This window comes from Coenobita brevimanus, chromosome 25 (genome assembly GCF_032717465.1).
Source record: "Coenobita brevimanus isolate Jiangsu-jjx chromosome 25, ASM3271746v2, whole genome shotgun sequence".
NCBI lineage: Eukaryota > Metazoa > Arthropoda > Malacostraca > Decapoda > Coenobitidae > Coenobita > Coenobita brevimanus.
The window spans coordinates 13,291,992-13,319,281 of record NC_136978.1 but is presented as its reverse complement, the minus strand read 5'-3'; the positions used below and the strand labels follow the sequence as shown (position 1 = coordinate 13,319,281).

Below are 27,290 nucleotides of genomic sequence, written 5' to 3'. Positions count from 1 at the left end.
CGGTGAATTTGTATTCCAGCTCTGTAACGGCAAATTTGCCTTCCCACATTCGGAATTGGCTACTTCATAAGCCTTCAAAGCTATCCATATAAAAAGCCTGCCCTATTTCTGGACATTTAGCATTTTCAAAATGATGCTTTAAAGTGTTGCAAAGTAGGAAAGGACTAGCACAAGAGCCAAAGAGCACCGATCGGAAACAGTAAGTTTTCAATGGACTATCCTCATTTTGAGGATCATGAGGCCAGAGGAACTTTGTAAATTTCCTATCCCCCTCTCTCAGTCCTATTCTGAGAAAAGCCTTACTAATGTCTGCTGTGTAAGCGTAAGGTTTCTCTCTAAATCGTAGTAACACATTCCCTAACTTCTCTGTTAGTGTAGGTCCAGAGTATAGGCAATCGTTCAAGCTAGCTGATCCCTTGGATGCTTTACTACTACAGTTGAGTACTGTCCTTATGGGAGTAGTTACTGAATCCTTGCTTACAGCATGTTGTGGTAAGTAGTGTCCTTTTCTGTGGTTAACAGGGTATTCTACCTCTTCTATAAATTTATTCTTCAATTGATCCTTTATAATATTATCATATATGGTCAGATGTTCTGGTTTATCTCTCAACTTTCTTAGAAGAGAATTTAACTGAGCTTTAGCTGCTTGGTAATTTGTTGGTAACTCCAAATGGTTTAGTTTCCATGGTAATCCTACCCAGTACTGTCCATCCTCAAATTCCACAGACTGATTATACAAGTCCAATGTTATTTTATCTTCAGGGGTTGGTTCCTCAGAGTGTATACCTACACTGTCTAGGTCCCACAATTTGTGTACAGGTTCAATATTTTCATCCAGCAAGTCATTTATCTGAGTAGGTTCTAATTCTGCACCTATTCTAGCTACCATCAATGACTGTGTGGGGGTAACAAAGACTGACTCTACTAGTTTGGCCTCACCTTTAACTTGTTTTGGAAAAGGCAACTGACCCATAGTAATGTTACCTCCTGGACTCTTGAACAACTGTACCTTATTCCTTTTGGAAGTCCTATGTAGGAATCTTCCACAAAAATCAGAACCAATTATCATTTTTATGGGACCCACAGTATCTGATTCCACATTCCGTTTAGCCAACTTTATCCCTGAGCTTTGTAGATGATCAGAGGTTTCCTTCAATCCTTGTATGTATATACTTGCCTCCATGTTATCAAGCACAGCTGCTGTTATACGGCATTTATATCTGCCTAATTGTATTACAGGTCTAACTAAATCAAAAGACTGAGCCTTCCTAGTTGTTAAGAATCCTGTAATGGCTAGATTTACCTTGCCGATAACTGGTAACTTTAATTTCTCCACAATGCCTGCAGAAATGAAGGTTTTCTGAGCACCCGTATCAAACAGGGAACATACTAATTGGTTTCTATTCTCAAACAATACTTTCACATCTGCTATTGGTACTGCAGCTGGCATTACTAATGGAGCATTCCCTTTTGCAATTGTCTTATTGACGCTTGCAGGCTTAGGAACCTCAATTTTCATCCTAGGGCATAAAACACTATGATGATGATCTTTTTTGCATTTAAAGCAAAGATTTAATTTAGTCTTACAGTCCGCGGCAGTATGTTCGGAGTTCATACAGATTATACAACACCCCAGTTCCTGAAGCTTCCTTACTTTAGAAGCATAATCAGGGTACTGTTGGCAGGATGCACTGGAATGTTGCTCCCCACAAAAGACAAACTTTCCTGTCCTTTACCATGGAAGGTTTTACTTCCTTAATATCCTCAGCATGTCTATTCCTTAGCTTTAATACTTTATCCTCAGCCTTTAAGGAGCTAAGGAAAGTACCTATCTCTTCTTTAGGCACATACTTAGTCTTCTCTGAGTTAACTTTCCCAACCAGTTGGTTAATGGGTTTTTTCTTTATTTCAGTCTTCTGTTTGACCTCAGTAGTGTTTAATATTCCTTGCAAATGTTTACAGAGTTGCATCAAGCCTTCCTCAGTCTCTTCACAGGAGAAATTATCCTTTTGGTACCTACCATACAAAGCATCCTTTGTTTTCGGTGGAAGCTTTAAGGACACAATTCTTGAAAGCACCCAATCTGATGTCTTAATATCTTCGTAAGTACCTAAGGCCTTTAAATTACAACTTATTGCAATTCTAAATTTTTGCAAGGAATCAAAATCGTGTCTAGGCGTGGGTAATTCTGTTAGAGCCTTCAGTAATTGATTTATAACTTGCTCCCTGTCTTCGTAGTTTTGTCTATGGATGGTCAAAGCCACCTCATAATTATTTTCTTCTACTGGTAATTCTTTTATCAATTGATATGGTGTTCCTTTGACCTGTCCTAACAGATACGTAAGTTTGGTGACTTTAGGGAGATCTGTTCTATCGTTTACCAAATATTTGAACTGGTCCCAGAAGGATTTCCAGTTCTGCTCCCCATCAAACTCCGGAAGCGTTATTTGTGGTAACACAGCTCTACTCTGCTGTGCCACAACTTTTGTTTCTGCGGCAGTGTCAGCTAATTTTGACTCTAGTGTCTTTACTACAGTTAAGTATTCTTCTAATTTGCTTTCAAACTTCGTAGTTTCTGACTCTAAGAGTTCCTCATTCTCAGCCTTTACTATAGCCGCTTCTAAAGTTACGTAACTCTCTTCGTACTTATTCCATCGATCTTTCGGGATATTTAGGAGACTATTTATTTTCTCCTTGGACAGAGGTATTTGGTCCAATGACTGGTTACAGTCATTTATGACTCTGGTTACCCATCCTGCCTTACTACTAGAAGATCTTTGCAATAAGGAAACAGACATGTTGACTGAATTCTAATTAAATTATGAATTCTAACCACAAATTTACCTCAACTTAGTAATGATCTGATTATTTTATTTTGAAGAGGGTAGGGATTTGGTCCTCTTTGTGCAAATTATCCCCCCTCCCAATTTCGAAATATTCATTACAGCTCAGCTAATTATTAATTTAATTTTGAGGAGTGTAGGGATTAGGTCTATAATTTCAACCTATCCCCCAGGGTTATTAAACCTCTAGGGTTCTATTTCATCCCCACACTCATTTGCCAAAACACCCATATTCCCCGAGCTCAGAATTAATTACCTCAATACTCCAGAGGGCCACCCATAGCTTGTACAGCATAGAACTCTCCTTTCTTATGTTCTACATAATTTATAAATTTCTGCAGAACCGCTTCCCTACCATGATGGTTCCAATGAATACCATCAGCTTTCAACATTGCTTGGAAGGGCTTGGCATTAAAATGTATGAAATCCCTTCCCTTCCTGATCCGTTGCAACTTTCAGTTTACAGCTCTGCTAATTAATTTATATGTTCCATAACAAACTGGAGAGCCATATGGCAGGTTCCTTGGCTCGAGGAGGGTTATGGCTACTGAGGATTTACAAGAGCCTTCTGTGGCTCCTACCACTGCTAAAATATTCTCCATTACTTCATTGACCTCCACTTCCTCATGGATATCATTTCCTCCAAGGAACAGGACCGTACAGTCATGCTCCCAGTCTAGAACGGCATTCAGCCTTTCATCTTCAGAGAAAGTGCTTGCTTTTCTTCCTGAAGCTCTATAGACACGTACGTCCACGTCTTCCACTTCAACCGAACATGGTAGTAAACTGTGCCCTACAAAAGCAACTTTAAACACATTCAGCGCCTCGGCACACATCGGCTCTCCTCACTTGGTCGGGGCACCAAAAATGTGAAAAATGTTTAATAGTTCTGGTAAACAAATCGGGGCCCTCTTTCTGGGCACCAAAATGTGAAAAATATTTAGTGTATACAAGTCGGTATCCCTGGGGGGGCACCGCTATGCAAGAAATTTCTGGTAAACAACTCGTAGGTCGTTACTCTTCCATAAAGTTGTCTAAGTAAATCAAACAAGTCTTATAGAGTTTGGTGAAACGTAACTTAACCTTAACTCACCTACAATAACTATTTCTCTTCCATCTCTTAGCTAATCCCCCCTTGAATTGGCCAATTCATAAAGGTTACTTAGCTAGTGAAGAGGGAGTGATCGTTAACTGACGACGATGGGCTGCTTAGTGTAATTGCTTGAGCAAGCAAGCATCCTTATGGTGCATATATACAACCGTGCTAGCTTGAAAGTGACTGGGAACAGGGTGTTAACTCCACATGATCTGGGAGCAGAGTGTGGTGTGCGGCAGGATCTGCCTCCCTCATAGAATGGTAGGTTGCCAACTATTAATTAATTAATTACAGTACTAAATACAGTTAGATTACATCATAATATGTACAGGGTGAATCTAACAAATTAATCTTAGTTTTTCTTAAACTAAAGTTAGACCAAGTATTCCCTTAAACTTTGTAAATATCTTAATTCCACATCTGCTTAACACAAGAATCTTTCCCTACTCGCCTCGTCATCTAACGCGCAGATGCAGTTTAGGTCAGTGGAAAATACCACATAATTACATGTATTTACAATGTATAGTTGTCCATGGGGGTTAAACGCAGTAGCATTTAATTTATCAATAACAAGAATTATTGAAGAGAACGTAATTTCTGAGTTATAAAAACCGCATGAACAATTAACAGCGGTCTCAAGTTTTCCTCTGCCTTTAACCAGGGATAACTATGATAAAAGTAGAGAGTGCAACTGCTCTGGGGGAAAATATTTTCCACAGTTTTGGGGCCGGCGGAAAATGATATGCTGTATCATGTAATATGACCCTTAGCCAAGAGTTCTCTCCATAGTTCTCGAGAACCCTGTGCTGCCGCCCTTCTAGGTCACGCCTCTTGACCCGATTGATCTTCACCATCATCTGGATCCGGTGTGGCTGCTCCAACGAAATTAGTTCCGTTGTCGCATATTAACTTGCCAGGACAAGACCTTCTAGCGGCAAATCTGCGAAAGACATTGAGGAATGTCTCTGAGCTTAGGTCTTCCGCTAATTCTAGATGGACTGCCCTTGTGTAGGCACAAGTAAATAAACAAATGTAAACTTTATGGGGAGTTTCCTCACCCGTAACAGTTATAGCCCCTGTGTAGTCCACTCCTATTATATGGAAGGGGCGACTTATGTTCACCTTATCCTTCGATAGGGCTGGTGGTCCTGGGTAGTTAAAAGGTCGCTGCTCATACCTCCTACAAATGATGCAGTTCTTGGGATATTTTTTAATAACCTGTCTACCTAGGAATCCAGTACCTTTCCCGAATTTGGGCTAAGGTCTGCGGTACACCTCCATGGAGAGTGGAATCATGGGCTTTTTTTATAATAAGCTGTACAAAGCATCCGCTCTTGGGTAATATAATGGGATGTTTGGTTTGCATGGGCAAGTCAGCCTTTACCAATCGGCCTCGACATCTTATCAGACCCTTTCCGTCTAAGAACAAGCCTAAATTCTTCATCAGCTTATTCCCTTTTCCAGTGTCTTGGCCTAAAAGTTTATATATTTCCCAGTAAGAATTTCTTTGTACTCTTTTCAGCTAGTGTTCTAGGGGATCTAATTTCTGAAACCCCACCTTCTTATTAAAAAATTCAACAACCAATTTAGTGGTATTTAGAAGTTGTCTTATCGATGAGAATCGGCTGATGTCAGTTACTTCTGGCTCAGGTACTATAGGATCCAAGTTCACTACACTAATCTCAGCAATACTGTACTGTTTCTGTTCAGGCCAATCTTTAGTGAGTAACCATTTAGGACCTTTAAACCACATATTATCTTTGATCAGTCTCCTTACGGTCGAACCTCTTGAGAGCAGATCAGGTGGATTTTGTTTGGAGGACACATGCATGAAATTAAATTTGGAAGACAGCTCTTTAATAGTCTTCACTCTATTACGGACAAAAGGAATTTTACTGTCTTCCTTCCCTATCCAGTAAAGACAAATCTCACTGTCAGTCCATATGTAAATATCCTCAAACTGAGTATCAAGAGTAGTGGTTATATACCTGGCCAATTTAGTTCCTACTTCTGTGGTGACATGTAGAGGTGTATGGTATGTAGGAGGACTGCTGGGCCTTGATAGCAGGCTGTGAAGCCTATGCCCATAGTGGGGGGGGGGGGGAAGTAAGCGTCCTTATGGTGCGTATATACAGCCGTGCTAGCTTGAGAGTGACTAGGAACAGAGTGTTAACTCCACAAGGCCTGGGAGCAGAGTGTGGTGTGCGGCAGGATCTACCCCCCTCATAGAATGGTAGGTTGCCAACTATTAATTAATTACCGTACTTTTTTTTTTTTTTTTTTTTGTGAGGAAGAAGGAACCAAAGGCCATGAGCCCGCAGTAACAGTTCCCTCCAAGAGAAAAACAAAATACAATAGAGAGCCAAATTCAAGATGCGATCATTTTGAGATGCCTGGACACACTGCGTTTGAAAGACTGGAGATCATAGGCAGCAGGAAATACAGACAGAGGGAGACAGTTCCAGAGCTGACCTGTTGCATAAATGAAAGACTGGGAGTAACGGTTAACTCTTGCATTAGAGACTTGGACAGAAAAGGGATGAGAGTTTGCTGCCAGACGGGTGCTATGCGCCCGTCGTAGAGGTGGAGGAATGCAAGCAGACAGTTCAGAGGAACTGTGACCATTAAAGTAGCGATAGAAAAGAGATAAAGATGCAGCAGTGCGGCGAAGAGACAGAGGTTGAAGGGAGTCGGTAAGAGGAGGAGAGTTAATGAGACGAAAAGCCTTTGACTCCACCCTATTGAGAAGAGCTGTATGTGGGGAGCCTCCCCACACATGAGAGTTGTACTCCACACAGGGGCGGATAAAACCCCTGTATAGAGTCAACAATTGTCCAGGGGTAAAGAAAGAGCGGAGTCGGCTTAGCACACCCAATCTCTTGGAAGCAGATTTTACAAGAGATGTAATATGATCTTTCCAAGATAAGTCCCGAGTAAATGAAACCCCAAGCATGTTCAAGGATGATGCAGGATTAAGCTGAATATTATTAAACAGTAGTGGGTATACCTGTGGAAGATTTTGTCGGGTTGATAGGTGTAAGAACTGAGTCTTAGATGCATTAAAGACAACCATATTATTTTTACCCCAGGCAGAGATACGAGCCAAGTCAGACATTAGGTGTGCCATAGCCTCATCCCTTGTTTGTTGAAGTAACTGTTGAGATGGGCGTTGCAGGAACCGAATGGAAAGGTGAAGGTTGGAGTCATCAGCGTATGAGTGGATAGGGTTAGATGTACAGCTTAGAAGATCATTGATGAATAAAAGGAAGAGAGTTGGTGATAGGACAGAGCCCTGAGGAACACCACTGTTGATAGATCTAGGAGAAGAACGATGGCCGTCTACAACAGCGGCTATAGAACGACCAGAAAGGAAGCTAGCGATGAAGGCACAGTTAGAAGGATAGAAACCGTAGGAGGGCAGTTTGGAAACTAAAGTTTTATGCCAGACTCGATCGAAAGCCTTTGAGATGTCAAGTGCAACGGCAAAGCTTTCGCCAAAGTCCCAAAAGGAGGATGACCAGGAGTCTGAAAGGTAGGTGAGAAGATCGCCAGTGGAGCGTCCCTGATGGAACCCATACTGACGATTGGAAAGAAGGTTGTGATAGGAGAGATGCATTAAAATTTTTCTATTAAGAATTGACTCGAAAACTTTTGAAATACAGGACGTTAAAGCAATTGGACGATAGTTGGAGGGTTGGGAGTGGTCACCCTTCTTTGGGACTGGCTGAATGAGAGCAAACTTCCAGCAAGAAGGAAAGGTACAAGTTGACAGACAAAGGCGAAAGAGTTTGCCTAGGCAGGGTGTAAGCACAGAAGCACAGTTCTTGAGAACAACAAGAGGGACCCCATCAGGCCCATATGCCTTGTTAGTACTGAGGCCAGTGATGGCAGAAAATACATCAACTGAAGAAATTTTAATGTCAGCCATGAGGAAGTCAGAGGGGGGAAGTGATGGAGGAACAGCACTGGAATCGTCTAAGGTGGAATTGGAGGAGAAAGCCTGTGCGAAGAGATCTGCTTTATCAGTAGAAGAAATGGCTACAGAACCATCAGAGTAGAAAAGAGGAGGGAAGGATGATGAGGTAAAGTTGTTAGAAAGATTTTTGGCAAGGTGCCAGAAGGAGCGGGAAGAATTCGAGTTGGAGAGTTGAGAGCATTTAGTATGGATGAAATTATTTTTAGTAGAGCGAAGAACAGACTTAGCATGATTCCGGGCAGAAACGTAAAGATGATGTGATTCAGGGGTGGGTTGGCTCCGGTACCTTTTGTAGGCCTTCTCCTTGTTGCGGACAGCATTAGAACAAGCGTGATTAAACCAAGGCTTTCTTGCGTTAGTCAAAGGATATGAGAAAGGAATGTATGCTTCCATGCCCGAGAGAATAACCTCCGTAATGCGCAAGGCACACTCAGATGGCTCACGGCCATGGAAGCAATAATCATTCTAGGGAAAATCAAAGAAGTACTGCCTGAGGGCCTCCCAGTCCGCGGCTGTTATATTACATCATAATATGTACAGGGTGAATCTAACAAATTAATCTTAGTTTTTCTTAAACTAAAGTGAGACCAAGTATTCCCTTAAACTGCGTAAATATCTTAATTCCACATCTGCTTAACACAAGAATCTTTCCCTACTCGCCTCGTCATCTAACGCGCAGACGCAGTTTAGGTCAGTGGAAAATACCACATAATTACATGTATTTACAATGTATAGTTGTCCAGGGGGGTTAAACACAGTAGCATTTAATATATCAATAACAAGAATTATTGAAGAGAATGTAATTTCTGGGTTATAAAAACCGCTTGAACAATTAACAACGGTGTCAAGTTTTCCTCTGCCTTTAACCAGGGATAACTATGATAAAAGTAGAGAGCGCAACTGCTCTGGGGGAAAATATTTTCCACAGTGAGTCTAAGTTTGGAAGTGTGAATGCAAGGATGTCAGGTGTTGATAGAGGAAGGATGAGAGAAGGTGTGGCCTTGTTAGTGAGCCCAGAAGTGCAGCAGTGTGTGATTGAGTGAAAGGAGGTGTCATTGAGACTGATGTGGGTGAAAGCCAAATTTGGACATGAGTTGTGGGTATTTGTGAGCGCATATGGACCTGGTAGCAAAAGTGATACAGAAGAGAGGGAGTCTTTCTGGAATGATGTTGATGAGTGTCTACAGAGTTTTGGAGCAAATGTGAATGCGGTAATGATGGGAGATCTGAATGCTAGAGTGGGAAATTTTGCAGTTGAAGGTGTAGTTGGTGTGTATGGTGTGCCTGGAAGAAATGAAAATGGGGTATGAATGGTAGGGATGTGTGTTGAGCGAGAGATGGTGATTGGAAATACCTTGTTTGAGAAGAAAGATATTTATATGTATACATGGGTGAGACAGGAGGGTGGAAGGGTTGTTGATAGAGCATTGATGGACTATGTGGTTGTGTCCAGGAATGTAATAGGGAGATTGTTGGATGAGAGAGTTTTGAGAGGAGAGGGTGGAGGCATGTCTGACCACTACCAGGTGGAGGAAAAGTTAAGAGTAGGTAAGAGATGGATGAGAGTTAGGTGTGGCAGGGAGGTTTTGAAAATGGATGAGTTGGATAAGAGTGAGAATATGATGGAGTATCATAAGTTGTAAGATGAGTGGAACGCAGTGAAAGATCAGGAAAATGGCAGTGTGGAGGAGGAATGGCAGTTGTTTAAGAGTGCTGTGGTGGGGCATACGGTGGAGGTGTGTGGTTTGAGATGAGTGGGTGGTGGTGTAAGAAAAGGAAGTGAATGGTGGTGCGAGGAAGTAAATATGGCTGTTGCTGAGAAAAGACATGCATATGAAGTGTGGCTGCAGAGGAAGGATGAGGTGTCATATGAGAGGTATAAGGAAAAGAGGAATAGGGCAAGAAGGACTGTGCATGATGCTAAAGTAGCAGCAGATGAGGGGTGGGGTAGGCAGTTGACTGAGAATTTTAAACAGAATAAGAAAATGTTTTGGAAGGAGGTGAAATGGATGTGAAAGGGAGTCTGAGAAGGATGAGCAAGTAGAAGCGAGGATGGAAGGATGTCAATTGAGGTGCATGCAGTAAGGAAGAGATGGGCAGAGTATTTTGAAAGATTATTAAATGTAGAGGAGGAAAGGGAAGCTGACATTGTGGCAGATGGAAGGGTGCAAGGAATAAATGTGTTGGGAGAGTTGGATGATTCTTTGATCACGATGGAGGAAATGCAGGAGGAAGTAAAGGAGATGAAAGGAGGCAAAGCTGCAGGTATGGATCGGTGTGCTGTGGAATGCCTGAAAAGTGGTGGGGCAACTAGTGTTGAGTGGTCAGTAAGATTGTTGAATGTGTTTTGTGAGAGGTAAGGTGCCAGTTGACTGAGAAGGTGCTTGTGTGGTTCCGTTGTATAAATGTAAGAGTGGTAAGTAAGAGTGTACTTGCTTCAGGGGTATAAGTCTGTTGAGTGTTGTAGGTAAGGTGTATGGTAGAATGTTAATTAAGAGGGTTAGAGAGGGTACAGAGGGAGTGATTAGTGATGAGCAATGTGGCTTTAGGAGAGGGAGGGGATGCCAGGATCAGGTGTTTGCTGTGAGACAGGTGTGTGAAAAGTATTTGGTGAAAGGTATGGATGTATTTTGGGCATTCATGGACTTTGAAAAAGGTATGATAGAATTGATAGGGAGACTTTGTGGACTATTCTGAGAATGTATGAACTTGATGGTAGGTTGCTAAAAGGAGTGAAAAGTTTTTATGAAGCAGTAGAGCAAGTTTAAGAGTGGGAAATACTGTGAGTAATTGGTTTCCTGTGAGAGTGGGGCTGCTGCAAGGATGTTTGATGTCGCCATGGTTGTTTGATATTTATATGGATGGTGTTGTAAGGGAGGTTAATGTGACAATGTTAGGAGGAGGTTGAGTCTGGTGAATGCTGATGGTAAAGAGTGGAATCTGAAGTAGCTGCTGTTTGCAGATGATACTGCACTGGTGGCTGATTCAGAGAAGAGATTGAGACAGTTGGTAGAGGAGTTTGGAAGGGTGTGTGAAAGGAGGAAATTGAAAGTAAATGAGAATAAGAGTACTGTAAAGTGATGAAGTTTACGAGGTCGATAGATGGTAGGAGGAAGAATATAGTTTTGAATGGTAAGTTGCTTGAGGAGGTAGAGTGTTTTAAGTATTTAGGGTCACATGTTGCTGTGGATGGAAGAATAGATGTAGAAGTGAAGTTTAGAATGAATGAAGTGGGAAGGGAGCTGGGAGGAATGAAAAAAGTGTTTCGATGTCGTTCACTTAGAATGGATGTAAAGAGAAGGCAGTATGAGGGTGTAGTGGTACCAACTGCATTATATGGGACTGAAACATGGAATATGGGTGTAGCAGAGAGGAATAGTTTGAATGTAATGGAGATGAAATGTCTGAGGAGTATGTGTGGAGTGACGCGTATGGATCGAGTAAGCAGTGATGAAGTGTGAAGGAGAACTGGAGTTATGCAGGAAATGGCTGAACAAGTTGAACAGAGAGTGTTGCGTTGGTTTGGGCTTATGGAGAGAACGGATAATGAGCGATTGGTGAAAAAGATAACTGGATTGGATGTGAGAGGTGTAAGGCTGAAAGGGAAGACCACAAATAGGATGGCTAGACAGTGTGAAGAGAGCTTTGGATACAAGAGGGATGTCTGTTGAGCAAGGCAGAATGGCTGCGTGTGAAAGGAATGATTTCAGAGAAATTGTGATTGAATAAATGATGACACGGCTCTGACGGGATATTCTCCCGCATTTTTTTTTTTTTTTTTTTTTTTTTTTTTTTTTAAAAATACTAGGAAGAAGGAACCAAAGGTCATGAGCCCACAATAACTGTTCCTTCCAAGAGAAAAACAAAATACAAGAGAGAGCCCAATTCAAGATCAGAACATTTTGAGATGTCTGGACACACTGCGTTTGATCTGATCAGCTGATCAGGTTTGGTGCAGGTAAGGGAATGGGTCCATTATGATGTGGCAGGGGTAAACCAGCCCTGCTGTTGGGCCCTGCTGGGGATGTCGCCGACTGCACAGCGCAGTTGACCCTCTTCTCCCGTTTGGGGCTAAGATACAAATAAACGTGTGTTTAGATGAGTAAATTGGGAGTGTGTTGTCCTGTCACGGCTACCTCCCTTTCTTTGGGGGAAGCAGCCTAGGTATATAGAGTGATAGATAGCTGTCCTTTTAAAGATGACTGTTTAGGTACTATATGTTCATTAATGTTAGTCTTTTCTTCTCCAACACATTTATGTAGCATGATCATATCACCTCCTTTTTTCTTCTCTCTTCTAATGTTGGTAATTGTAGCTTATCAAGTCTTTCTTCATAGCTAAGATCTCTCAGGCTTGGCACCCATCTTGTGGCTGAGGTTTATATCTTCTCAATCTTCTCAGCATGCTTTTTCAAGTCTGGGTTCCATACTGTCTATCTATCTATCTGTTGCCAGATGCCTCTGTTTCATAAGGGGTGGCCACAAACAAATCGCCTCCATGTCACCCTGTCCAGTGCCATTTCACTACCCTGCTCCAAGCTAACACACCCCTCTCTCATATACCTCTCCACTTTATCCCTCCGTTTCATCCACGGCCTCCCCCTCCCTCTCCCCTCCATCTCGCTTGCATTCACTCTCCTCATTAGTTTCTTGCTCTCCATTCTCTCCTCATGGCCAAAATACCTCAGTTTATTTCTCCTAATGCTTTCTGTCACATCCACATCCACACCACAATGTTCCTTCACTTCCTTATTTGTCAGTCTGTCTCTCCATGTAACTCCACATGCTCTTCACAAATAACTCATCTCCACTGCTATCACTCTTGACAAGTGTCCTTCCAACAAGGTCCAAGCTTCACTTCCATACGTTATAGTTGGTATCACAATGCTGTTATGTGGTGACGTTTTCATTTCCATGCTCACTTCCCTGTTCCTTATCACTGCTTTCAAAGAACCATCAGCCTTTCTTCCGTGTTGTACCATTTCAAGCACTTCACCCTCTAAACTTCCATCCTTACTCATCACACTACCCAAGTACTTAAATGTACTCACATTTTCCATTTCCTCCTCATCCTGCCTCACTGTACATTCAGCAGCTTCATTTGTCTCAGAGACCATCACTTTACTCTTCCTTACATTCACCTTTAGATTCCATTTCTTACACTCTTCATACTCATTCACCGAGCCTTGCAGTTCCCCTTCAACTTCACTTAATAATTCAGTATCATCTGCAGATAACAGTACAGGGAGTTTCCAGACACTGCCCTCTCTCATTAGGGTTGCTCCAACATCCACATCCCTACCTTGTACCTGTTTTATAACCCCATCCATATACAGATTGAACAGCCATGGGGACATGACACATCCCTGTTCAAACCAACCTTCAAATAGAAAACTTCACTCGGTTCACTATCCACACTCACTGCAGCCTTAGCCCCCTCACGCATACTCTTCATGGCATTCAACAACTTCCCATTTACTCCATATATTCCTAATACTTTCCACATTCCATGTATATACACGCTGGCATATGCCTTCTCCAAATCTATGAAGGCTTCATACAGCTTCTTTCCCTTCTCTAGAAGCTTTTCCACAAAAGACCTAAGAACCTACACAACCTCTTCCCCTCCTAAAACCTTCCTGTTCTTTTCCAACTACAGTAATTCCTCTGTTATTTCCCTAACTCTGTCAATAAGTATCCTACCATATACTTTTCCTATTGCACCCAAGAAGACAAATGCCCCCATGTTTACCATACACTTGTATTTGCCCTTTTCCTTCCTCCCAGGCCAATCTGCATATCTTCCTTATCCATTCTGCCAGTATCTCTGCCCTGCGCATGCTTCAGCATTTCACCACACACTCCATCAATTCCCAGGGCTTTCATCATTTAGACTTTCTTCATTACTTCCACTACTTCCATCACTGACCTCCTCCCTTCTCACCTCCCTCCTTCTCCCAGCCATTCCCCAGCCACTTATACTTGCATGTTCAGCAATTCCTTAAAATGTTCTCTCCATCTGCTCACTTTTTCTCCCTTCTCCGCTGGCGCCCTACCATTTTTATCTTTCACTCCCCGACATTCTTCTTTATCACCCTGTCTAACTCTCTTTACCTCCTTCCAGAACATTTTCTTACATTCCGTCCACTTTACACTCAATTTCTTTCCAAATTCCTCATCCACTCTCATCATACTGTATCTCACTAATCTTTTCTGCTCTCCCTTCTTCTCTACATATAACTCTCTCTTCCATCTCCCAATTTCCTCCACACCCCTGTTTCTCATCCACTTACTGTATGCTTTCTTCTTTTGTGCCAGAGCTTGTCTCACCTCTTCATTCCACCATGCTGTTCCTTGCACCCCCTTTCATCTTCTCTTCACCCCACACACCACCTTACATGCAATACAGATTTCTTCTGTGAATATCTTGCACATACCTGCCACATCCCCCATCTGCTCCAAATCATATTTACCCAGTTGCTCCTCCACTTCTCTCCCATATTCTGCCTTTTTTCCATCCTCTTGCAACCTTTCTACCGTCCTTGTATGGACTACTTCCTCTTGTCCATCGCTTCTCCTACTCCTCCATTTCATTTGAACCTTGACTTTCACCATCACCATTTGGTGGTCAGAAAGTCCATGCTGCATATTCAAGCATTGGTCTTATGAATGATGTAATTATCTTCTATTCCAGGATTTCCTTATTGATCTATATAAAGGCTGCTCTCATATTCTCTAACAGGTTATACATGTTCCTTATCTTTTAATTTTTATGGTCTTCTAGTGATAGTCAGCTATTGATAATTACTTTTAAATCTTTCTTCTTGTCAGATACCTGTTAACTATTGCTCCCTGGTTTATAGCCTCAGTCCAAATTTTATTATATGGCATTTTTCTGCTTTGAATTCCATCTGCCATTTATGACTCCATGCATATAATTTGGTTTGATCCTTTTGTAATTCCTTGTGGTAGGTGGGGAGCTCACCATCCACTCAGTCGATTTAGTGCTGCTTTGGGTGTCTGCCCTTTCCTCTCTTCCATTCTTCCTCTTCTGCCTTTCTTTCTTTCTTTCCTCTTTCTTCTGCCTACGAGTGACTTTACACTCCCTCTTTTGTCTTTCTTTCCCTCATTCTTTTCTCTTCCTTTTGCCTATGAGTGACTCTACACTGAGTGACAAGCCAAATGGTTTCCTGTACACCAGGAAACCACTTAGTATGCTGGGTGGTAACCATATAACCAGATTATGGCACCTGGTAGTTTAGTGGGTAATTGAAGTGCTCGAATCAGATTGAGCCTGTGTAGGCTTTTATCCAAGGGGTGGTTGGTGTTTATTGCTCACATAACGCCACTCAGGGATAAGTGAGACTGGTCACTCTCATCTTAAATGTCAGGACCAACTTTCCTAGCCCTAGGTTCCTGCACTCTTTATGGGGTGACATCAGCTTGGATGATGGATGGATGGTAATTCCTTACATGTGTTCTTGTTTTTTGTTGTTCTTTGTACTGTATTTTGGCATCATCAGCAAACATATTCATATAATTTTCTGCTCCATTGTTTTCATATAATTCTCTGTTCCAGTGTTATCATTTTTATCATTTATATATACCAGAAACATGATTGGTGCCAACACTGAATCATGTAGGACACCACTTGTCACCTTTCTCCAGGATGAGTACATTCCTCTTAATATTGTTCTCATTTCCCTTTCTCTTAGAAAGTCCTGCATCCACTGCAGTAGGTTTGCCTGTATACCTCCTTTGCTTTCAAATTTCCATATTAGCCTTTCATGAGGAACTCTGTCAAGAGCATTTTTGAAGTCTTAGTATACCGTATACTGTCTACCCATCCGTCTCTTTCTTGCATTGTTTCTGCCACTGTGTAATAGTAACTTAAGAGATTGTTATGTATGATTTTCCTTTTCTGAACCTAGATTGCCTTTCTGATAACATTTCATACTTTTCTAAGTGTTCTACCCATCTCTTTCATATTAACTTTTCTGTTATAGTATTTTGATTACAACACTAGTAATTGAAACTGGTCTGTAGTTCAGTGGACATTGTCTGTTACCTTTTTTGCACAGAGGGACTCTGTTATCCTTTTTCCATACTTCTGGTAATTTGCCTTGATGTGGTGACTTTTGAAATATTAATTGCATGGGCTCGCCAAATTCTTCTGCACATTCTCTTAACGCCCAATTGGATATTTCATTTGGTCCGTTTGCTTTCCGTTTCTCTAAATTTATCATTTCTCCCTCAGTTTCTCTTTTATCAAGTTAAATGTTTCCCAGTGTGTGGTGTGTTGCTTGTATAATTTCATTCATTTCAAATGGCTGTTCTTTAGTGAATACTGACTGGAAGTTATTACAGTATTCAGAACTTCGCAAATTTCTTCCTCCTTAACATAGTTCTTACCTTTGTCAACTTTACTCTGTATCTTATCTTTGACCTTACTTTTGCTTTTTATATAGCTGTAAAAGAGTTTTGGTTGGTCCTTACTTTCATCTATACTGTAATTCCACAGTTATCTAGACATCTATTATCCGAAGAGTCCATCATCCGGACACTGTGATCTGGCTGTTCGAAACCATTATTTGTACATTTTTCCATTTTATCTGGATAAAATGCTTGTGTCCAGGTGAAAATTATGGCCATGCAAACATTTTTTACCTGGCTGGGCCTTTGTTTTTATTTTTTATTTTTTTTTTATTTTATTTTATTTTTTTTTTGTCACTGCAGTGGTGATGCTCGTCTGTGGTTGATGGGCCTGCTTGACCATGGTAATTTCTTGGCTGTGGCTTATAGTTGTGCTTGACCATATTGAGTAGTGTAAAACACCAGGAATAAGTGTTGTACGATGTACGGTACCGTATTGGCCTTTTACAGTGGCTTTCAAAGTTATGTATGAAGGGAGGCTAAGGGAGAAGTCCATTATCTGGACAGATCCACTATCTGGTAATGGCTTTGGCTCTGTTACATTGATAATCGAGGGATTACTGTATTGTCTTTCAAAAATCATTTGAGCTTTCCTTCTGATCCTAGTGTAATCATTTCTTGCATGTTTATATCTCTCAGATGCTTGTTCACTGCTGTTTCTTCTATATATAGTCCATAGTACGTCTCTATTTTTTCTTTGGCTTTTGCACATTGATTATTAAACCATTTGTTTAACCTCTTCACATTCTCCTTCTGGGTGAGAATGTGCTTTAATACCCCTGCTTAATGAATTTTACAAAATTTTAAGTACTGAGTGTCTACATCTGCTTCTGCTAGTTCGTGTTCCCCGTTAACTTCTTTAAAATATTTCCATAAGTCTTTGTAGTTCTGCTTTTATAGTTCATTGTGTTCTTTTAACTTCCCTCTTGATTAATTATGTCATATGCTACAATAAAATTATATTCTAGTAATACATGGTCACTCTTTCCAGGTGGAGGACTATAAAATATGTTTTTAGTTCAAAGCTGATTAAAATACAGTAGTCGAGCTGTAATCAGAATTAAATACTGGTAGTAAAAATACTCTTGTTTAAAATTAGAAAAGAATGTAGAATTTCCACCTCAATAAAAGGGTGAAATCTAAAATTTGATTGCTAAATAAAAGTATCTCAAATTCAACAGGCTGTGCTTCAAGTGCAATACATTAGTTTGTTAATCTGATGACTGTAGTAGTTATGCTGGAGTTAGTTTTACAGTTAATGAAGATAATATACCCTGTACTACACTAAGTAAGAAAAAAAAAATTCTGTTCTGCCCTAGCTGAGGGAGCCATCATAGGAGATCAGAATTTTATTAGTGTGGATGGACGGACCTTCAGCATAGCACCTGCCCTGGACTGTTCCCGTGTTCTTTTGATGGATTCCCGGAGTGGACTATTCACCCTGCAGGCAGAGTGGAAAGAGGCCCAAGCCAGTGTTATTTACACACTGCTGGTTGTGGATGGAACAGTAGTAATACAAGGAGACTTGCAAGTAAGACATGGATATTATGTTGCTTTAGCATAGAATACTGTCATTCCTCACTTAACACACAGTGTTAATAATTAATGAAAATTGCCAATAATACCTTTCTATCTGTCTATAGCCAGGTGTCATAATACCTTAAAGGCTGGCCATTTGTCCTTTTAGTTGTTTTACAGGGAGGGGCACGAACCCTCTGCCAATCCACTTGTTGACATGTAGGGAACAAGTATGGCTTAGTTATATGGTTAACACCCAGCATTGGAAATGGTTTCCCGGCTTACAGGAAATCATTTGGCTTGTCTCTTAGTGTAGTTTCCTGTAAGCCAGGAAACCATTTGCAGTGCTGGGTGGTAACCATATGACCATCCCACAGGTGTTCCGTACGTGTCACCAAGTGGGTTGGCAGAGGGTAAGTGCCCCTTCCAGTAAAATAACTAACTCAAAGACAAATAGCCACCCATAATACATTTGCTTTTGCTGATGACGTACATTGCTTATGTTACCATTATTAACTGTTAGTTAGTATCTGGCTGCACTATGCTCCCAGTGTCACCTGCACTTCATTTCATGAGAATTCATTCCAAATATGAGACATAACATTTACCAAACAAGATGTTAAGTAAATAGCATAAGATCTGACTCATAAGTTAGTAATTTATGAACTCACTGGCAAGAAATGCGCTGATACTTTATACTTTTGCTGAACCACTGCCACAGTTTTTGGTGGTACGTTTTTCATGGAAAAGATAAAGAACATCAGTGTACTGGTATCAGGATGGCCACCTACATCCAGTGAACCTTTTCCTGTCACCTCCTGTAATCATAGTAGTTAGGGTATTGTTTAGTATCCCAGCACATGTTGATTATCAGCTGCTGTTGGCATCTGCAGAGAGCTCAGTTGTAGGACCACCCTGCAAGGAGGTGTTCATTGCAGTGACTCGTTGGGTTTTAACCACAGTGTAAATGTGTATGTCTTTTCTCTCCTTCCTGGATTTTCAGAGATAATGTGGTTAATCTGTAAGTTTTGTGTGTTCTCCTTGTTTCCTTTTTTGGATGGTCTTCTTTCTTGAGCCCTTCCCTTCATGGAACCTAACCTTTAGGCTACTTTTTTCCCTCTTTTCATGCTTTTCCTTGTTTCCCTTAGTCTCCCTGGCTTTGATGGGCTTTTTTTTTTTTTTTTTTTTTTTTTTTTTTTTTTTTTTTAAAGTTGCCTAGAAGCTCCTCAGGTGCCCTGTGTTTGCTCAGTAGACACTTTTGATGAGGATCCTTCTTGCCTTTGTGGCAACATGAAGCTGGCAGGCCAGTGATTTGGTGGTTCCCTGCCACAACCTGTGTTTTGTCCATGTTGGTGATGGCAGGTGAGCATTCTGATTGTGTCCAAGTGCTTTCTTGTTGACAGTGAGTCATTCATGTTCATGTCAGCACTGGTTCCTGTGGGGTCCCACTGTCTTGAGCTGTAGATATTTTGCCTGTGCCAAGTTTAGTGCTCAATCAGCAGCCCTGGATCATGGGGACGAGCCTTTTGTGATTGTTCCAGTGTCCCCCTTCTACTGGAGAACTCTCATGTAGCATTTCCCCCCCTCTGGCATTGGTTTTCAGAGGAGCTGCACTCAAGCTTATGTGTAGGCAGATGTGTCCCATCCCCAACATCCCTGGCATAGGTGGGCCATTCTTCTTGAATCTGGAGTGGGACTTCCATAGTGAGTCATGTTTTCTTGCTGGTCAGTTTTCTGATTTGTTTGTTACCAGCATTGCTGCTGCCATCTCCAAGCTGGTCATGGTAACTTCAGGCCTCCTACTTCTCTGTACCATGAATGGGTGTTTTTCCTATCTCACAACAACAAGAACTTTTGATTAATCCATCTCAGACACCTCCAAGCGATGGACCCATGCACAAGGTGTACAGAACTTGGAAACATCAAGTGTGATCCCACATTTTTGTCATCCCAAGTCTCTCTCTGAACTGCGTGATGCACTGATTCCTTACCTTCATGAGCAATGTGGTGTTCAGCCATTACCATAAAGACGTTCTGATTCACCTACCTCCTACCATCCATGCAGGCTTAGACAGTTGGTTACATCCAATCCTGTAGAACACATTAGTGTCATGGGTCCCTCCTCCTCCAGATCTGATGCTCATAGATGCCTCCAGCAGAGGTTAGGAATACCAGTTTCTGGAGGGCCACCGAGGTGGATTGCTCATCAGTGCCGGGAGTTAACAGTAGTACATTTTCCTTCAGCAACACTCTCATTCTCTCAGGGAAGATTGCTGGTTCTCTCTGACAAGGAGGGTATATTTTCATCCCTGTTTGTTTGTTAGTTTTTTTTGTCAGTTAGCAGGATTATTCAAAACTAAAAGAGAAATTTGGACCATGTCCCGGGGAGCAATTGATTAACTTTTGGAACTGATCCAGATCGTATTACAGATTCTGGATTCAGAAAACACTTTTTGCAAAACCCTAATCAGTGATGAGAAACCCTAACCCATTTTGAAGAGTGGTTTGGAAATTACGTTGCCCTTGTCGGAGAGATGCGCTCCACAGAGTGACCCTCTATTATTCTGGATGGACTTGATTTAAGTTTACACCATCACCAAAGAGGGATTGTTGTGGTCTGACACCCATTTCACAACAACAGAATGCATCATCCACCTAGTTCAGAGGTTCAGCATCCATTTATAGGTGGCAAACCTTTTCATGTAAAACCATCATATAGGCCAGTCATCATGACAGAACAGAACATCATCAGTGATAGAGTGGATACTGATCCAGGATTTGTTTGTACTTCTGTGTTGGAATATCGCATGACCACAAATAAATCCTTTTGCATCTCACAGCGACACCAGAAATCCTCTGTTTTTGCATGGTTGTAGAGAACACCAAGAGGGGACCCTGATGCTTTCACAGTCAAGTGGAACATCTGGACTTTATCTGCCCCTGTCTTTCATCAACCAGTCACTGTCAAAATGATCCATAAGCTCAGGATATTCAGAAACATGTCCTCATGATCATGTTACTTTGGGCATTGTAACCTAGGTGCACAGTTTACATAATTTTGTGATGCTAGAATCTGATGCCCTTGTTCCCCCACCAACTTGAGATGCTGGCAGTAGGTTCATTAGAATTCATGCTCAGTCCTCATGCATGAATTTTTACATCAAACTTACTCACAAGCACATGGAAATAAAGTGACCCATATCTCTTCAGGGGACTCTATTCATCATTTTCCACCCAGTGTGGGTTGTGCTAGAAGTATTGTAATTTGTTTGCTTCCTTGAAAGCCAAAACTTTCCACCAGAGTCAGCATTAATTTTCCTTGATTATTTAGTTCATTTATCCTTTGAGAGGGACCACATTCCCATGTAAACTGATGGACTCCTTTTAGTTAGAGGGCAACGTGACCATCTCAGAAGGACAGTTGCTTTGCTTAGACAGGGCTTTTTTAACATGCTCCTCACATCTCCATCTAGGACACCACATTGGTTCCTCCAGTGAGTCCTAAACTTCTTAGGGATCTGTTCTCCTCCATTCTCATCCATATCTTCCCAGGTATGGTCATTCTGCAAGGCACCCTTCCTGGTTGCCTTAACCTTGGGAGCTCAAGTATCCAAGTTACATGCTTTGAGATACCAACAGGCACCCATGAAATTCTGTGCTACACATTCATTACTCGTCTTTTGACTCATAGGTTTTAATGAAGATTGAGGTCAAAACCATTCAGAGCAAAACCAGTAAAAATTTACACTCTGAGATCAGGACTGACCCATTGCCCTCTTTGCTCAGCCAAAGCACTGCATAAATATGGTATATTAATTCACTTTGGCCCTTAAACTTCAGTGCACTGTGGATTTGGCCTGAATCATTGCTGTGTTCATTGCCCCAAATTTCTAAGTTGCATTGTTCTGTGATTTTAATTGGTCGATCCTGCAGCCAGTCCTCGAGTTCATGACCCAGGAAAGTTTGCCTTATCAGTCTGTTTTCTGGAGTGTTTCTCAGCAGATGGTTTGGTGGATTATATTCTGGGCATCATTCAACTGTGGTGGATCATATAGTCTGAGCTTCACTCAACTCTGATGAATCTTAGAGTCTGGGCTTCACTCAACTTTGATGGATCATAGAGTCTGGTCTTCATTCAACATTGGTGGATCATGGAGTCGGGGTTTCACTCAACTTTGGTGGATCTTAGAGTTTGGGCATCACTCACACATGTTTTAGACCTTACCTGAATCTGGAAGATCGCACTTAGAGAATGTGGCAGTGGGATTGATCCACCAGTAGCATTGTATTCACCATTGTTCTACCCTTTTAGGAAAGGTCACACAGGGGATAGAAACAAGGATTGACTTTCTCAGGAAACTGTATGATTTCACTCAGTCAGTTCATTAGAGTTATTTGTTACTTATTTTAAGTTCAGGAGGCTGTGATCACCTATCTTTTTGTGATATCCATGTGATGGCCTGTTGAAGGCTTTAACTACATCAATGACTTCGTCTATTTTGTCTAGTGTTAGTTTTGTATTTACATATACACATGTCTTTACTTTTCTCCAGTGTTAAAGCTTATTGCAAAATTCAATGACTGCATGATCTGTCTTTACTCTTACCTGATTTCTCATCCCATTATGATTAATCAGAGTTGGGTGAAGCTCAAACTCTGTTATCCACCAAAGTTGAGTGAAGCCCAGACTGTAATCCATCAAACCATCTGCTGAGAAACACTCCAGATAACAGACTGATATGACAAACTTTCCTGGGTCATGAACTCTAGGACTGGCTGCAGGATCGACCAATTCAGTGATTGCTGGGTGACTGCCTAGGAGCACCGGATGCTGTTGGCAAAATTTTAAGCGGTAGATGGGGTCACTCACCATCCACATACTTGATGTAGTGCTGCTTTGGGTGTCTGCCCTTTCCTCTCTTCCTTCCATCCTCTTCTGCCTTTCTTTCCTCTTCCTTCTTTCCTCTTCCTTCTACCTACGGGTGACTTTACACTCCCTCTTCTGTCTTTCTTTCCTTCATTCTTTCCGCTTCCTTCTGCCTGTGGGTGACTCAACACTGAGTGACAAGCCAAATAGTTTCCTCTACACCAGGAAACCATTTTCTATGCTGGGTGATAACCATATTACCAAATTATGGCACCTGATGGCTTAGTGGGTAATGAAGGTGCTCCAGTTGGATTGAGCCTGCATAGGTTTATATCCAAGAGATGGTTGAGGTTTATTGCTCATGTAATGTCACTCAGGGATGAGTGAGGCTGGTCACTCTCGTCTTAAATGTCAGGACTATCTTGCCTAGCCCTGGACTCCTATGCTCCTTATGGGGCAACATAGGATTGGATGATGGATGGATGGATTGATATTACTCTCTCTGTGGACAAACTCCTGAGCTGGGTTCTGTAAATGAAAATCTCCAGATAAGTGGTATTAGTAGCTGTTAGGCCTACAGCGTGACCTTATGAAGGTCTCATTAATTGGCAGATTTTTATCCACTCACTCGATGTAGTGCTGCTCTCGGGTGACTGCCCTTTCCTCTCTTCCTTCTTTCCGTCTGTCCTCTTCTGTCTTTCTTTCCCTTACTCTTTCCTCTTCCTTATGCCTATGGGTGACTTTACTCTCCCTTTTCTGTTTTTTTCCTTTCATTCTTTCCTTTCCTCTCTTCCTTCTCTCCGTCTGTCCTCTTCTGTCTTTCTTTCCCTTACTCTTTCCTCTTCCTTATGCCTATGGGTGACTTTACACTCCCTTTTCTGTTTTTTTTCCTTTCATTCTTTCCTTTTCCCTCTGCCTATGGGTGACTGTACACTGAGTGACAAGCCAAATAGTTTTCTGTACACCAGAAAACCATTTACAACACTGGGTGGTTACCATATAACCAAATTATGGTGCCTGGTGGTTTAATGCGCAGTTAAGGTTTTCCATTCAGATTGAGCCTGTACAGGTGTGTATCCAAGGGGTAGGTGGGGTTTATTGCTCTTGTAATGCCACTCGGGGATGGTTGAGGCTGGTCACTGTCATCTTAAATGTCAGGATCAACTTGCATAACCCCGGGCTCCTACACTCCTCATGGGCCAATGCAGGATTAGATGATGATGATGATGATAATGATGATTTTGCATAAAGACCTTTGTTTGCAAGCCCTGGGAATGTAGTGCCACTAAATATCTCTTTCAAATGATACAGCTTTTTCCACCTATTTTCACACTACCTTATCAGCTACTCATACTGTCTATCTATCTGCCTATTGCCAGACCAAATCGCTACTATATCACCTTCTCTTGCATCATTAGGCTGCCCTTTCTCCAGTACACCCCTTTCATATTACTCTCCTTCCATACCGACACTCATACTGACATGTGCAATTTAATTTTCTACATGTCAGCAACACCAGATAGCCACCAAACATCAGGATGATAATAATAATGCCCTGGGCTGTGTCGTTAAAGCAGCTAACAGAAGGTTCACAGGGTGTGAGTGTTCTCACCGATGTTAGAACATCAGAGTTAATTTTATTGTACAAGGGAGATACAGCACCTGAGGCCATGGTAATGGCTCAGGAAGAGTACGAACTATCAGGGTGATACATTTCTCGGGCTCACAAACAGAGGGAATTATTTTAAAACCTTTTAGTTTATTTTGACAGTAATTCTGTCCATGGAAATACTGTAGTGTTACATATCCACGTAAGTCTGTGTGTCATGTAATTCCCCAAACAACCATAAGATTTTACTCTCAATAGACAGAGGTGCCTGAAAACTATGTTCATTCACTGACACATCACACTGTCACCTCACAATTATCATGGGTTCATTGGCAGCCACATAAACTTTTAGACTTCGCTGCTGACAGACATTACAAAACTCCATACTAGTCAGCAATAATCCTGTTCACTAGTAAATGCTTTGAAGTTATATTGTGCTGAACTGGCTCATGCACATCTTTACTATTTTACTTTTTCTAATGCTGGATGATTTATGCACCATAGGCAAGATGTCCTTAGGCTTTAAGGGTTATAAACAGTCTCAGTAACCTCTTTTCTGTTATATAGGATGTTCCCAGACTGTAGAAAGTGAACATACTCTTGTTTCAGCAATTACTATAAACGTGTGTTCATACTGAGTTAATACTGAAATAATGTATTGCAGGAATGCTAGAGGGACAGACTTGAGAACTAGTTTGATGTAGAGTATGATGCTAAAGAAAACAGTAACCATCCATCCATCCATCATCCAATCCTATGTCGCCCCATAGAGGACCATAGGAACCTGGGGCTAGGCAAGTTGATCCTGACATTTAAGATGAGAATGACCAGCCTCACTCATCCCTGAGTGGCATTACATGAGCGATAAACCCCAACCATCCCTTGGATATAAACCTACACAGGCTCAATCCAATTGGAGCTCCTTAATTACCCACTAAACCATCAGGTGCCATAATTTGGTTATATGGTTACCACCCAGTGTTGTAAATGGTTTCCTAGTATACAGGAAACCATTTGGCCATCACTCAGTGTAGAGTCACCCATGGGCAGAAGGAAAAGGAAAGAATGAAGGAAAGAAAGCCAGAAGAGGGAGTGTAAAGCCACCTGTAGGCAGAAGGAAGAGGAAAGAATGAAGGAAAGAAAGACAGAAGAGGAAGGATGGAAGAGAGGAAAGGGCAGACATCCAGAGCAGCATTACACTGCGAGAGTGGATGGTGAGCGCCCCCACCTACCACAAAAACATCATGAGCATATTAATTTGAGAGCTACTGTCTTTATTCCCCAGGTAACTCTAAACAACACAGCCATCAACCTCCCATACATAAGCAGCACCTTGACAGCAAAGCGTGATGACCGTAAACTGTCAGTGGCATCTCTTGACAAGCAAGGACGGGAGGTATGTAAGCTCCTTCTGGTAAGGTAACTAAATATTTGGCTTTTAGCCATTTTTATCTGAATTGCTGTATGGAAAGATTTTTTTAATTAGTATACAAGTCTTATTTGTATTACCATCCATGGTACATTCATAAAGTAACATAAGAGATAATAACATCACACAACTCAGTGTTTCTAATATTATAAGCAGCATAGCTGAAAATGGTACATGGTACTGTACCTACATACAGTATGTGGCATCTGGCAGTATTCTCAGTATCCCCCCCCCACACACACACACTTTTTTTGTTTCTATCCTTCACCACAACCAAGAGAACAGCTGAACTACTTGTAACAGTTAACTGACCCATCATTATAATGACTGGCACCAAGTTTTACTGTAACAGATATACAAATTATTTGCAGACAAAGGGAAAGCAGGGAATGGCTGATTTATGACACAGAAACTCACGTGACAGTACTAAACGGCAATCACACATGTTTACAGAAATTACAGAATAATAAAAACAGAAACTAGAAGGCAGGAAAGGAAGCTGAGGATTAGAGGTGAAGAAATGGAGAATCTAGTCATATTTTGTGGGGGGGGGAGTCACCAAACAGAAGTTTACCAGATTTTATTAAAATGCATGCCTGTGTTGTTTTCTTTGAAAGATGGAGAAACTACTGCATGTCCCAAAGTCATGTAGATTCTTGTTGAACAGGTTTTTAATGGGTACTTCGTATATAGAAAAATAGGGCCAGGGAGAGATCAGTGTCAAGGAAGTACAGGATTACTCATGATTGGAAGGTAGTGATAAATGCAGTGAATGCCATTGATAAAGAGGGTGCCGTGCCACCTCTTTCTCTTCACATCCAGTTTCTGATGAGGGGATTTCATTCCCTAAGTCTGGTGCCTTGGGACGTTTTTCTTCTCCTGCAAATTGTGATTGTTCCATTAGGACTGAAGGGCTAGAAGAGCTTTCTGAAGTTTTGGTTTTAGATTCAAATACCAGACTCCCTTTTCAGCAAAAGCTAGAACATTGTTAGCACCTGTGGATCAAACTTTTTTTTTTTTTAATGAAAAGAAGAAGGAACCAAAGCCTAGAAATCTGCAAAATTGTTCCCTCCAGGGGGGAGAGAGAGAGAGAGAGAGAGAGAGAGAGAGACAAGAGAAAGAGAGAGAGAAATTCAAGAGAAAGAGAGAGAGAAATTCAAGATTCATTCATTTTGAGATGTCTGGACACATTACTCTTAAAAAACTGGAGATCATTGGCAGAGAGAAATAAAAGAAAGACAGTTCCAAGTCTACCTATTGCATACATGAAGGACTGGGAGTATCAGTTAACTCTTCTATTAGAAAGTTGAACAGAAAACGGGTAAGAGTTTGCTCCCAGAAGGGTGCTGTGCACCCACCATAATGAAGGAGGGATGCAAGGAGACAGTTCAGTAGAACAGTGACCATTAAAGAAATGGTAGAAAAGAGATAAAAATGCAACAGTTCAGCAGAGAGAGAAGTTGAAGGGAGTCTAAGAGGAGCATTAATGAGACAAAAAGCCTTTGACCCCATCCTATTGA

At 41.4% G+C, this 27,290-nt stretch overlaps 1 protein-coding gene across 1 annotated transcript in view; it reads left to right on the top strand.

Moving 5' to 3' along the window:
* LOC145393722 (uncharacterized) overlaps window positions 1–27,290 on the top strand; it is an 848,279-nt gene that overhangs the window by 681,947 nt on the left and 139,042 nt on the right. The window contains exons 66-67 of the mRNA XM_080267765.1: window positions 17,667–17,878; window positions 25,627–25,737. Of these exons, the coding sequence (XP_080123891.1) occupies window positions 17,667–17,878; window positions 25,627–25,737 (323 nt within the window). The remainder of the gene's footprint in view (window positions 1–17,666; window positions 17,879–25,626; window positions 25,738–27,290) is intronic.